At 37.8% G+C, this 15,331-nt stretch overlaps 1 protein-coding gene across 1 annotated transcript; it reads left to right on the top strand.

Moving 5' to 3' along the window:
* The first annotated feature begins 2,187 nt into the window (after positions 1-2,187).
* rgs4 (regulator of G protein signaling 4) lies at positions 2,188-5,439 on the top strand. Its single transcript, XM_053497612.1, has 5 exons — positions 2,188-2,303; positions 2,548-2,652; positions 3,196-3,257; positions 3,830-3,993; positions 4,479-5,439. Exons 1-5 carry the CDS (start codon positions 2,260-2,262, stop codon positions 4,722-4,724), a joined length of 621 nt encoding a protein of 206 aa, XP_053353587.1. The 5' UTR covers positions 2,188-2,259; the 3' UTR covers positions 4,725-5,439.
* Positions 5,440-15,331: the final 9,892 nt, after the last annotated feature.

Genomic DNA, 15,331 nt, shown 5'->3' with positions numbered 1-15,331 from the left:
TTGTGAAAACATACTATTTCCTGTCATAGGTTACTTTACATTATAGCAGCTGATGTGTCCCTGGTCTCTCCATTTTCTTTCTCGCTTATAAAACCAGTCAAACATAACTACTGTATGAACTTAATCAAACATGTCCTCAAACAGGAAGAAACACTGGCAACCTAGTGGTCCTTGTATAAGGATCTTTTAAGGATATATAAACAATGTAGTTGGGAAAAATGTCATGAACTCTTATGAGGGATATTCAATTCACAAGAGGCCATGTTATTGTTGCTCCCGTTCTGTTGCGCGTGCTGTCGAGGACAACGAGTTCCCTTTTATTTTTTTTAATAATATATATATATATTTTTGTTAGCACGACATTAAACCCTCCTCCTTTCCTCCCTTGGCTTTGGGACGCCAATGACAGAATGATTATATGATTGCTTACACGCATCAATGAATATATACATATATATCAGAGGTAAGTTTTGGTCCTGCTTTCCTGTGATGGTCTTTATGAGAACCAGTTTCATCATGGTGCTTAATGGGTTTTGAAAATGCACTTGACACAATACTGTTCTTGCAAAACTTATTCCAAAACATGTCTGGCCTGGTGTGGGTGTGGCAAGTGAAATTTAAGTCAGCTTTCCAAACATCACTCCGCATTTTGTATTTGTTTACTCATTGTCTTTGTGTATTATTCAAATTTGTTTAATGATCTAAATTATTATTCACACAAACATAAAAAAAACATGAATGAAGCAAATCCTTTTTATATACTGTAGGTACAGTATAGGTACAGGTACTGTACACTATATGTCAAAAAGTCAGAAGTTACTGTATATATACTTTGTTGCGAACCCTTCATATGCATCCCTGAGTATGTTGTTATTATAGAAATGATAATGACTTTAAAACCTTTGCTTTAAAAAAATGTAATGTAAAGCTTCACTACTGTCAGAAAACATTTTGTACCAAACAGATTTCATAATTTGACTGTGCTGTGGTATCAGTGTTAGCAGATAACGTATAGACTGTACTCTATTGTCTATACACTAGACAGATGGTTCGATTCATACTGGAGCTCCTAATGATTAGCAGATCATAAGCTGATAGGCTGCTTCAGGATCATCTATTATACATATCTAAATAAGGTGTTACCAACATGTTCATTCTCACACTTAATGTCTTGGAAGATATAAATGATGTAACATGACAACATAAAATTTACAGTTTCATGAAAAGATATAGAGGTTCAGGTTAAAGTACAGTATCTGTCTCAGGTTTCTGCACTATTTGATTGTATTTAATTGAACTTAATCCAGCCATACTTACATTATTGATTAAATCAAACAACCCTGCATTTATTATTATTATTATTATTATTAATAATAATAATATTTTTACTATTATTTTAATTTGGATAACATAAAACATTAAAAAAATTAAATATAACATATTAAAATGGTATCTAATAGCTTTACTATTTTATGTAAAAAAAAATTCTGAATGATTCTTTTAAATAAACATAGAATTTAAGAAGGGTTATAAGAAATATACAGTAATACAACATCTTAACACACTGTCAATGATTAGCTATAATTCTTAAACATTGATCACAATGAAAATATATAATAAAGGGTCTATGAAAAAATGCACTGTTGATAGAAAGTCGTCTTAAAATATGTGTTTTTGGTTTAATTATTGATTTGTTGCTATGATTAACTTTCATCTTTGAACCTGCTTGAACTTTCCAGAACAAGAGACCAAGAGAGATGCTGGTGTGTGTGTGTGTGTGTGTGTGTGTGTCTGTGTCTATTTTATGCTTTTTTAAATGTTTGTACAAAATGTTGATAAGTAATATTTATGATAATGAGGAATTATACAGTTAATTACTACGCATGACAAAAAAATCTCTGATTCAACATTTATATCTAATTTATTTTTCTGTATTTCTGAAATGCATAAACAACATAAATAAAAAATTTTTTTTTATTCAGTTAAAGGTAATCATGTGTTCTTATGCTTAAGATAATTAGTTTTATTTTAGAAGGGCCTAAGTGCAAAGATTTTTTTTCCTTTTTTTTATTTTTGTGCCTGAGTCAGACGGTAAACACACACTCGGTCGTGATTGGTTCAGCACGATGCAGGCAGGACTGAGGCATATAAAGCCTGAAAGAGAGGTGGAGACTGCTCAAAGACTGTAGCGATCCTTCCCTTGACAAATCATACGTGTTTCTCTGTGTCTGCTGGATTTGTTACCTCTTCATCACCACCATGTGTAAGGGGCTCGCAGCCCTACCTGCAACCTGCTTAAAAAGGTAGGACCTCTTTCAAACTTTTAATCTTTTGGCTTATTGCTTCTATGGATATACGATTTAATTTCCTAATGAAAAAACCTAATGAACATGCTAACACTGTTTATAAAAAAAAAAGAACATGAGATTAAGACGATCAAGAAAGTGATGAGACATTTGTTAAAGAATATCTGACAAAATGACCTTATATTATAAACTATATTAGTGAGATTTGACATGTGATTTCACCTTCATTTTGCATTCACAGTGCAAAGGACATAAAGCATAAAATTGGGTTCCTGCTTCAGAAGGTTGAGCCGGGTCAAGAGCAGAAGGCTGTTAAGGAGAAAGAAAAGCCCACGCAGGAGAAAAGGTGAAAATAATAATAAAAAAAAAAAGATTCTGCGACATTAGTAACATTGTGTTTTATATTATATATATATATATATTTCACTGTGTATTAATCGTATATATTAATTGCATATCCATATAAACATAAAATTCATGTGTATGTAAAATAATTAAGTGTTATTTTGAACTAAAGGGTTTTGGTGATGCATTATTTAACATAGATAGATAGAGGGAGAAGCATTACTATATATATTATAATACTATATATATATATATATATATATATATATATATATATATTATACTATATATATAATACTATGTATTTTGAATCTATCTATCTATCTATCTATCTATCTATCTATCTATCTATCTATCTATCTATCTATCTATCTATCTATCTAACATTGACTAGGTAGATAGATAAATGCATTCTTAAAAGTTATAACCATGTTATGTTTGGAATAATAATTTAAATTCTGACGGTATAATAGAAACATGTGCATATTATTATTATTATTATTATTATTATTATTATTATTATAACATTTTCTTTCACTTGCAGCTTTTCTCCTGTCGACACTGAGAACTGGAAGACATCATTTAACAACCTGATTAATAATGATGGTAAGTGAGACCTTGCATCACAAGAAACTAGGAAACAAAATGCCCGTGTCATTTCAGTCCAGCGGTTATCCATCAAAGGGAATGCAATGAACAGTTCCAGCTAGAATGAAACTTATATTAAGTGGGAGGTGGGAGTGCGTCTGCGATGGGGCCAACCTCGTGGTTCCATTCTCATGCCTCTGGACGTGTGCTACGTGTCCACATTCTGCCCTCAGTGGCCTCCAAGCCGTCTTAGTGTTCTGCTCTGTTAGTCCTTAGGGGTCAAGCACCACAGGGACAGAGACTTAAGAGCAGGGATTTCTGGGAAGCTCCTCCGAACCGGAGCAGTGACCTCTACATTCTGAATGTCCTTAAAGGCCTTCAACCCCCCCCCCCAACCCCCCCCGTCTCCTTCCCCGGAGACTGACACAGATAGACCATGTAGCAAAGTCCATGTAGATGTAGACATAAAAGTTGTGCAATTTGCATTGAGTTGTAGGGAGGGGCTGGTATAAGAGATAGCGATATGATTTACACATGAATCAATCATCCAGGTAACAATGCTTCTTTTCTTCTTCTTCTTCCTCCTCCAGTTGGACGGGCTGCCTTCACCGCCTTTCTAAAGTCCGAGTTCAGCCAGGAGAACATCCAATTCTGGGTGGCATGTGAAGACTTCAAAAGAACGCCGGAGCCGGAGATGCAAGCCAAAGCCAAGCAGATTTTTAAACAGTACATTGATGTCGATTCACTGAATGAGGTGAGACCAAGTCCTATGCTAAACTATTATACTGAAAAAGAAAAGCTCTAATTAAAAAAAACAAAAAAAAACCTCACACACTGCATAAGTGATTATGTGAGCAATATGTAATCACATATGAGAAACAAGTGCATTCTAACACCTTTTGCCCTGAAATTGCATGCATGACTTGAAGCATGTCTTTATAATAAGAATTATATACTGGATGATGATCCAAATGCGGATATGCGAAAAGAAATTATGCATGTAAAAGAATACCATGTGCCATATACAGTATGGGATGATTATTTCTCCAACACATCTTTTTTGCAGTGTTTTAGTGTTAATCAATCAAACAAATAAAAAAAATTAATCAACTACATGAAACATGAACACAAACAAAACAAGAAAAATGACCATATGTCAAATTCACGCATGAGTTCGAGTGATTTGTTGCACCGCGCTTTGTATTCTGTTAATAATTCACTCATGTTCCAATCTTGTAGGTCAATTTGGACTCCGCGACAAGAGAAGAAACCCGGAGAAACCTTGAAAGGTGCGACGTGACATGTTTTGAAGAGGCTCAGAGTAAGATTTTCACGCTGATGGAAAAAGACTCGTACAGGCGCTTTCTGAAGTCCAAACTGTTCCTCGACCTGTCTCAGCCGTGCAGGGACGAGAAACACTGCCGCCCGGAGAGAAAAGGGACCTTCGCTGAGTTTAACCAGTGTCTCCTGTCTCATTGTGCCTAAATCTGAGACAGACATTCTACTTAGGCTTAAAGTTTGGGGATCAGTTCACTTGAGAAGGGCAAGAAAGTTAAAGGTGAAGGGTTAAGTCACTGAGGTAAACATGATCGGTCTAACACCTGAAACAGCAAATAAGAATGTGTTTAAATTAACATTTTTTTAGATGAATGTGGCTTTGTTGTGTTTAGAATAATTTCTGCAAATTATTCAGAACCTCCAGTGTAGCATTTGTGTTTATTACTGTATTTTGGTAATTTTATACACAAACAAAAATAAAGACGAGAAAAAAAGAGCCCTTTGAAACCCTATCAGAGAATGTTGTAAAAAAAACAAAAAAGGTTTACAGTGACTGAGTGAATGACTGTTACAGAAGTTAAGGCAGAAGATAAGGAAGGCCTGGACTGCATACTTATTTAATCTGTGTGTGTTCTATGTATGTATGCCCAATTAGAAAGAAAATATATAAAAAATTCTAGTCTATATAATAACAAATGCTCTGAAATATTAATGACAAACAAATGTGACATGTTATATTTTACGATGTAATATTGTCCATTTGTTACAGTGCTGTGAATTGAATAACTCTGTCTTCTTGTAATGCCACTTTAAGTCTTATTAGAATAAATGGATTTAAGCTGTTTACATATTTGTTTACTTGCATGTATTACACATATTTATTGCCATATTTATGAATAAAAATGTCCAACACAACTGAAAATGGCCTCTGAGATTAAATAATACAGAAAATCAAACCAAACCATAAGGAGATTAAAATATCCTTGACAGTCCTTCACATTTTCACATCTGGCTAAATAAGTGGATTAATCATTTTCTTATGAGTGTAAAAAAAAAATCTGAGAAAGAACTTGAGAAAACCTCTGCGCAATCACTCAGAACAGGAAATGATCTATCACCTCCTAATGATCTGAGCTGTCTAAGATGTTAACATAAGAAGAGATGGCTTTTTAAACTGTCTATAGTAGATATGATTATTTGGTGTCTTGCTTCAGAAAAACACTTGTGAGGAGGTTAAGACTGTTTCCAGATGTGCTTTTCATATAATCTTTTTATTTTTTTAAGTTTTCCAAACCATTACCAAAGTAAGTAGCAATCTAATTAAAAAGTCGACTGGTAAGCGTTGGTATTTGCCCCAAATGGTATCAATGAGACAATAAATTATCCAGATGTGTCAATAAACTGTTTACTATAGTAGGTTCTCCATAGGGTTTAATATTAATGTTTAGGCTTGTAAAGGCTTAGTGATTTTATCATTATGTTATAATGTTTTGAGTCAATGATTGTTGGCTAAGTGGTAGGTTTCTCACCTCCATTGTGGAAGCCACTGGTTGCAGCTCTTGTTCCCTGCCTGGTTAAAATGGGAGGGTTCCATCAGGATGGGCATCTGGCGTAAAAACCTGTGTCAAGTTGTGTGTGCGGATGGTATAGTCCACTGTGGTGACCCCGCGATAGAAGCAGCTAAAAGACCACCAGCGACAACATTATTATTTATTGAGGCGTTCAAGCAAAGTAAAACTGTACAAAAATACTTTGGACTACTAGGCTTCTTTCAAGAGTTCTTTAAGGAAAAAAGTCTGAATAGTTGCAGAATAATTAAAATATGAGGTTTTATTAGAAATGACCAAACATTTAAATACAGATAAGGACGATTAAAAATATATATTTTTATTTATTTCTCTCATTTTATACATTTCCTTTTTTATTTCTTTTGACTGGTTGTATGTAGGGAGCGTAGTGGCTTAGTGGTTAGCACTGTCACCTTGCACCTTCAGGATCCGAGTTTAATTCCCGCCTCCGTGTGCATGGAATTTGCATGTTCTCTCTGTGCTTGTTGGGTTTCTGGCCTGGATACAGGATGAAGTGGTATAGTCGATGTGTGAGTGAGTAGTTGTATGTGATTTTTTTCATGTCCACATGCTGCTCTGCTAACTTTAGTGAGTGCAATAAGTGGAACATTGAACTCAATGTCACGTTCATGAACCAGTTTGAGATGAATTTTGCTTTGTGACATGGATCATTACCATGTGATGTAGCAGTTAGACGATTGTGGCCATGAAGGCATGTACATCGTCAGCAACGATACTCACACAGGCTATGGCATTCAAGTGATGATTGACAAGCCCAAAGTTGGCCAAGAAGAACATTTAGAACATTTAGTCATTTGGCAGACGCTCTTATCCAGAGCGACTTACATTTTTATCTCATTACACATCTGAGCAGTTGAGGATTAAGGGCCTTGCTCAAGGGCCCAACAGTGGCAACTTGGTGGTTGTGAGGTTTGAACCTGGGATCTTTCGAACCGTAGTCCAATGCCTTAACCACTGAGCTACCCCTGACCGGGGGTACCCCGGAACACTTTTGCCACACCCACCACCTTGGCCAGCCTGGACTGTTACTACAAGGCAAATTGGAACCATTCATTCATGTTAATGGCACAACATTCTGATCCTATCAATGTTTACAGACCAAAACAATGTGGTTGCATCATACCTTTACACAATGTCACAGGACTTTATACTCTCTGAATACTCTCTTATTACAGAGACTCAAATGTTAGACGGTTTATGAAGGTTAAGTTTGAGCCTTGAAGTTTTGAAGACAGGTAATAGAAGTTTTGATGATAATTATTTTCTTTTTTTTGTGTGCACATATTATTGAATCCGGATCATCCATAATATGTGTGCAATTTACAGCTCACTTGCTGTGTGCTTAGTTTAGAGTATCAGCTGACTGGGGAGATTAGGACATGTTTTAAGTAAGAAAGCACTTACGTGGCCTAGGGGTAGCTCAGTGGTAAAACCACTGGACAACGTTTTGGAAGATCCCAGGTTCAGACCACCAAGTTGCCACTGTTGGGCCCTTGAGCGAGGCCCTTAACCCTCAACTGCTCAGATGTATAATGAGATAGATTTAAAAAAACTGTAAGTTGCTCTGGATAAGAACATCTACCAAACAGCTAAATGTAAGCAAATGTGCCTTCCTTTTATTTCACTTAGCTTGGGGCCTTTCCTTTATTGTTTCAGCCCAGGCTTGTGTGAAGCAAATAACCTTGCATAATAACCCCATAAAATAGATGCTGGAAATCATGTTATAGTTACCAAATGACACTTACTGGTGACTTTAACAGGAAAACCATGCCCATTTGTAGTGTAATGTAAGCAATGTATACTGTAACAGGTTTGACCCTTATGTGCATGGGTGGCATCATGAAACAAGGACAAGGTCTTAAGGGAAAAAGGGTAATTTATTTAGGAAAAATAGGGAAAGAAAGGGTTAAAGGAGAGAGAATGGGAAGGAAAGAAGGTGCATGTGCAGGTCCGGGGGCAGTGCCATGCTGGCACACAGCTGACGATAGGTGGCGGTGGGTGGAGTGGCAGAACGGAGCACGCGGCAGCAGCGATCCTGCACGCTCCCTCATATCGCCGCTTCTCCCGCTGTCGATGGCTGGCCAGGCCCCTTCCAGCTCTCCGTGGGTGCGGCCTCAGGTGGGAGTCCTCGCTGACGTCACGTAAACTCCGCGCCTTGCTTTTTTCTAATGCGGAGCAAGCAGAGATTCATTAACGTTAATGATCGCCAGCCGGCCCGAATAGGCGGCTCCGTCCCTTTGCATTCCTGCAGAAGGGCGTGCCACCTATCTAGGGAGCCTACAGAGTGAGCGAGGAGCAATAGTAGATTTGGGCGCACGCCCTGGCAATACTATGAAGCAGATTTAAGATTCAAGTCAAGATCTTCAGTTGATGTTAAAATCAAATCAAAAGAAAATGTGAATCTTTATGATTTTAACCTTGGCATGGTTGCTGATGCCAGATTTTCTAGTTAGTGTATTTCAGAAACTTCAGATTTCCAGGAATTTTCACACATAACAGTCTCGAGAAATTACATAGAGTGGTGTGAAAAAAACACTCCGTGAGCGGAGAGTCTGCAGGCTGAAACACCTTGTTGATGAGAAAGATCAGAGGAGAATGACCAGACCAGTCTGATTTGAGCTGGCAGGAAGTCAATAGCAACTTAAATAAGCACTCTTTACAGACATGCTGAGCAGAAAAGCTTCTGAGCATGTACAACAATGTAGTACAACAGCAAAAGACCACACTGGGTTCCTCTTCAGCCAACCAAACACAAGAAGGTAAACAGACTGGAAAAGGTCATTATTCAAACCAGCTCTACTGGAACCATCTACTGTGCCATGATCAAAGTCTATTTTGAAGAATTCCTTATTTCTATATGTTCATAATTCTCTAAGACTGCTTTGCATCTGTGACAAAGCTTCGTACAAATAAAATGTTCAACAAGTTCAAACAACAACTTATGGTTTTATTGTTTCTACCAGAGTCCAACTCACAATATCTAAAAATATGTGAGTCAGCTTGTTGCTGGGAATGGAATGATGCTCTTCAGGATGTATACATACAAGGGAAATTGATGGCGATACAAGTTAATAACAATAAATCATTGTGAGTGGAAACACACAAAAAAAAGAAAAATCACTTTCAATAAAAGAAACTCACAAGGTTCGAATGTCTGGTTCGGACCGTGTCCTTCTTGTAATTTCAAAGACACTTACAAAGAAAAAGAATTAAAAAAAGCATTGCTGTGTAAAAATCCCAAGATGCTAGGAACTTTGCTTTGCTGGGAATAACTTGAGATGTTTATACTACAAAATAACTGAGTCATAAGTGTTACATTGGAGTCTACCGCATGCACATCATTTTTCCCAAATTGTATAAACTGATCTGTTATAAATTGTGAGTCAAGAGGGGAAAATGCGTCATTTTATTACCAGTTAAGAAGAAAAAAAATCAGAAGGGGAATAATGACCTTTTACATATATAAATAAAAAAAATCTAATCAATTATATAGTACAGTGTATGTTGGTAGTAATACAGGTTTAGTTTGAAAGTTGTGTGACTACATATAAAGGTTTCATTAAATCAGGCATTGACATCTTCAGTGAAGAGATTGCTTTTAGGTCAAGCACTCTATAGCTTCAAAGGAAACAGGATAACCTGGACGTTTAAGTGGCTGAATAAATAAGAGTCTGGCAGAACAGAGTCCGAGATTTCTTTCTTTTTTTTTGCATCGAATGGTTTATCTCTGTCTGTTCTCTGGTTTCTCTCATGGCTGGATGTTGTGAGCCGACTGCAGGCTACTCATTATGGTGGAACACTGGCCATGATGCAATTACATGCTGCCCTGTAGCTTCAGGTGTGACAGGTCCTGCTAGAACATTGGAGTGGTTAGGTTTTGAAATGTCAGACACACACACACACACACACGCATTATTCAAAATTTGGCATTTTATTTTAAGATTGCTCATCCTAAACTTGAGAACACTAATTTATATGTTAATACTTTGACCACACGACACAAAATAATCCCAACTGAGTAAAAACCAGCTAGACTCTAGCTTGATAACCCAATTAAATAAAACTGTATACTGATCATCAAGGGCTGAGAAAAGCTAAAAACAAGACCCACTTCTTCCAGCCCTAACAATATTATCCCTTTTTAAATCTTATTGCTATAGCATTTGGCCCCAAGCGTTTCTTCTTTCTTCTGAGCAAGATACAAGGTGATGTGTTATTTAGCATGTTGCTTTTGTTTCTGCCTTAGACTTTACAGAATTTCACGTTATTGATTACTTTAGCCACTTATCTAGTGTAAGATCTTTAACTCCGGGAACAGAACAAACACAAAAGACATGAGGTGAGGACTTTTGGGAAAAGGGAGTTTTATTTGGAAAAATTGAGGACAGGAAGGGATGGAATGAGGAAGGAAAGAGGAGGTCCAAAGCCAGTCCTCAAACAAACTAATAGGCACTCGCCTGGCTGGTGATGGGTGATGGTGGTGACAGAGTGGCAAAGTGGACCCATGTGGGAAGCAGCCCACATTGTCTGGAGATCAATGGAGGTGTTCAGTTCACCCACCACTGAAGTCCCTGGGGCGCATGTTATCGCTCCGCTCACAAGCTGCTCATTTACATTTAGGCATTTGGCAGACGCTCTTATCCAGAGCGACTTACATTTTTATCTCATTACACATCTGAGCAGTTGAGGGTTAAGGGCCTTGCTCAAGGACCCAACAGTGGCAACTTGGTGGTTGTGGGGTTTGAACCTGGGATCTTTTGAACCGTAGTCCAATGCCTTAACCACTGAGCTACCCCTGACTTTCTCTTTGGTCCCAAACTTCCGGACCTCGAGTTAGGCTCCACGTCTCACTTTTAAGGATCGGAGCAAGCCGAGGTCCATTATTTATTATCTTTCGCCAGCCGTGCCAGATTTAGCAGCCCTACACCTTCATACACATGCTGAAGGAAAGCCCGCATACCAAGTGAGTCAGGGGGCAAAAAAAAAAAAAAGATTGATTCTGGTTCGTGAAAAATCATTAAGAATAATATGAATCCGCACACCACCGAGGTAAATTGGTTTAGACTTAGTTGACAGCGTTGGGTGGATGGGTAATATACTGACGCTGGAAAAAAGGTAAGGAAAGGTCAAAGCCATTAGATGCTCAGTTAAAAAAAAAAACGGATGAAAGTGGAAGAGGAGAAGTGAACAAAAGCAGGCTAGATTACATAACACTGGACACATTTTGCAGATAATAACGTTGTGCCCTGCAGCAAAATAATTGCAACCTAACAAGAACATTATCAATTTGGTTAACGTTCATTGAGATGACATTCGGCATCTATTGTGTAATTTTATATTTTTTTATGTTCCTGTGTCTAGATTTAGAAGGAGATTGTTTGATCTATTTAGTTTCTATTCTGAATGTTTGATAAGGTCACATACTGCATATTTAATGGTGCACCAAATGTATTATCGTTGACAAGGTTATCATACACACAAGAACTACCACTAAATTCATAAACATGTGGCACCTGTCACCATGTGTAACAGGTCACATATAATATGGATAAAATTCCAATCTTGGAAACTCTCCGATCAGGTGTCAAGTTTCCATAAGGTCTATTCCCAGTGAAGCAGAATTCTTGATTTTGGCTGACAGAAGTGAAATCTGATGTCGTCTTCTGCTGTAGAAACCCATCCACCTTAAGCTTCAACATGTTTACAATATGAGATGCTTTTCTGGTCACCATAAATGTAAATGCTTGTTATTAGACTTCCTGTCAAGTTCGACCAGCCTGGCTCTCCTGACCTATTTTCCTCAACAAGACATTCTGTTTTCGGGTCTGCTGATCAATCGATTTTTCTTTTTGTTCTTGTTGTTTTTCACACCATTCGGTGTAACCTCTAGAAGAGTGTGAAAGTCCCAGGTGATCAGTGTCTTCAAAACTCAAAACAAACCCTCTGGCACTGATAACCATGACAACCGTTCCTCATCCTCATCCTGATGTCCTTGACCCATATTGTGTGATGGCTGATGACCACATGATTGGCTGATGAATAGGCAAATGTACAGAAGTAATTGCAAGTTATTAACATGATGAATGTCCAGGCATGCTGAATGCATTGTGACATCATTATCCCGACACACATGTTGAACCCTGGCCGTTTGATAGCACTTATTGATGACATGCATGGCTCAGCACACTAGTTTGGACGTAACAGCTGAGATGCGGTGCACGCTCTCTTCCCACCCCACACTACCCCACACCATCCCCTGCCTTTGATAAGCTGCTGTGTGACGCACAGCCCAGTTTTCTCATTAGATGCAGTGAGCGAAGAATGCCTGCAGCTCTCTGGCTCTTGCATGCAGTGATTCATAAAAGCATTACCAAATGTGTAAAGATTAGGAACATGTGCTGTCTTTCCTGTATCATATATATAACAATTCAATGTGAAGTGACATGATATTTATACTGAATTGTTGATACAGTATGAGTTAATGACATGGACAAGGACATTTTATAAAGGACATAAAATCATTGCATTATTTGAATCTGATGCACTTTTTTCTGCACACTGAGATGTCGAGGTCTTTCTACAAATGGTTTGTTTACAAGGATTTCTCTAGCCTTACATCTTTGTGTGTTCACTGCCTGCTTTCTGGTTCAGGTTTTTTTTTTTTTTTTCTTGTGTGTGTGTGCCTAAAACACATTTGTTTCCATTTGTGAGGTCTCATAATGGGCTGGCAGAGCACTGTTATGCTCGGTTTGAGGGCCGTGGTTTACCCTCTTACACCCACACACACAATGAAAAAGATCACAGACCCAATTCTTCACCAAGGTTCGGACTCTTTTCTCCCCCTCTCCCTATCTCTTTTTTCTTGCTTTGGAAATCAGCCTGTTTGCTTGGAGTCTTAGAGTCTGTGAGAGAAATAGATGTTTCTTTGTTGATGTTGTATTGCTTCAGCTATGAAACATAGTGTCCTAGTATCTTAGTATGAGATTGGATCTGAAAATAGGTCTGGCTCTAATCATTATTGTGTTTAAATTACTGAAATCAAACTTACTGTTCAGTACTAATAGGTCAGACTTTAATTTGCTTTTAAATATGTGGTATAAAGTGTGTTTAAAGCTTGCATACTTTGGTGTATACAGTAGCAGCACACTGTCACCTCGAGCCTCCAGGGTTCGAGTTCTCTCGTGGCCTTATGCATGGAGTTTGCATGTTCTCCATGTGTTTGGTGGGTTTCCTCCGGGTACTCTGGTTTCCCTCCGCAGTCCAAAGACATGCAGATTAGGCTAACTGGGGTTCCCAAAATGCTTGTAGTGTGTGAATGCATATGTGAATGTTGTCTGGAGGTCCCACTACAGTCGGAAAAATGAGAATAAATACAACGTTTATGGATGGATACTTTAGTGTAATTCACTATTGCACTTGAATGTAGGCAGAAAACCAAACGACCAAAAGGTACAGTAGTTTCAATGTATCCGGTATTCTGATTAAACAAAATTGAAGATAATATATAGTCATGTTCAAAAGTTGGGTTTTTGTGTCACAGTGCATCTTAAAACAATTATAATTTTTTAACAACATTCCATGAGTTAATTGAGATTTTTGGAAATTTGCATTTGCACAGTGTTTTGATTAGTTTCAGGCCTGGACTTTGACTAAGCCATTCCAAAACCTTGCTTCTTTTATTTTTCATCCATTCTGCTGTAGATTTACTGGTGCACTTTGAATTATTGTCCAGTTACATGACCCAAGCTTTGACCACTTTGACCAAGCTTTAGCTATCAGACAAATGGCCTCACCGAGGAGTTCATGGTCAACTCATTGACTGCACGTTGCCTATTCTAGGTCTTATCCATGCAACACAAACACAAATCATCACCCCTCCACCGCCGTGCTTGACAGCGAGTATGAGGTGTTTTTTCTGAAATGTCCTTTGGATTTCCATAAACATGGCACCGGGCATTAGGGCTAGAGAACTCCGCTTTGGTCGCATCCGTCTATAGGAAAACGTTCCAGAAGCCTTGTGGTTTGTTCAAATGTGGTTTGGCGAACCTCAGTTGTAATTCCTATGTTCTTTTTAGACAGAGGTGTTTTTTTTTTGTCAACCCTTCCAAAAAAACATACTTGCTTATTCTTCTACTAATTGTGCTGTCATGGACTTTAAAAATTAACATGTTTAATGAGGCCAGTAGAGTCTGAGATGTAACATTTTTTTGTATTTTTCTGAGCATTGCATGGTCTGACCTCGGGCTGAATGTGCTCGCTCTGCACACCTGCTGATCATCAATTAATCAAGGGCTAATAATCAGCAGCACCTGGCTGTAACTTATACTCAAATTTTGTGGAAGCAGTAAGTACTACCCACATGTTTTTCTTCACGTTTTTTGGTTTTATTTTATTTTCTTTAGAAAAAAAGGCTGAGGTTGTATTTGCCTAATACTAACACCTGCTATGATCAGATAGTTTTTAAACGTTTTTTCACTAAACCCACATCAAATTAAAACAAGGGGTACTAACTTTTGAACATGACTCTTTCTTTATATTTTGCTTGCAAAGAGCCAGACATTCTTGTCTTTTTTTATGTTGTTTTAAAGAATAGTTCTCCAGTCTTCCAGGAGGACCTTTTTGGCTCTCATAAATTGAAATCAGAGTTATGATTATTAGTGAAAGTAAGTGCATTTTTACACATATACTGTCACGTGAACTCACAGAATTGCATGCATAAAGGCCACCGTACAAGCCTCTGGAGGCAGTGTTATGATAGGGTTGCTACAGTTGGTCTAGACTTAACTAAACTAGACTAGGACTAGATTCAAGAAACAAGATTAAAAATATAGTTGCAAGCAACGATGAGTGGGCCCAAGCACCTGCGCCATCGTTATCACGTGTTAAGACCTCCAAAATCTTGTATGAGGGCATCGTGCCACTCTGTAACTGAAGTGCCGCTTCTCTGTCGTCATGATTTTATGCATTGTCCTGCTGAAATGTGATTGCCTGATTGGATGATTGCATAAATACTATACACAGGTGTACATATTTTTATAATAAAGCAGACCCGAAGTGCATGTTATTTTCTCCTGATAATATTTCTAATGTATTGTATCATATCATTTTTTGTCAACGGAAATATCAGTCAAATAAAATTTTAAGTACTGTACTGTCATGTTCTTCCATTGCATTCAGTGGTCCAGGAAAAGCAGTTCAGGAAAAAAGCATTTCTCTTCCCGTAGA

Source organism: Clarias gariepinus, chromosome 6, assembly GCF_024256425.1.
Source record: "Clarias gariepinus isolate MV-2021 ecotype Netherlands chromosome 6, CGAR_prim_01v2, whole genome shotgun sequence".
Classification (NCBI taxonomy): Eukaryota; Metazoa; Chordata; class Actinopteri; order Siluriformes; family Clariidae; genus Clarias; species Clarias gariepinus.
Note: the sequence above shows the minus strand (reverse complement) of the source record. Positions and strands in the feature narration are given on the sequence as shown.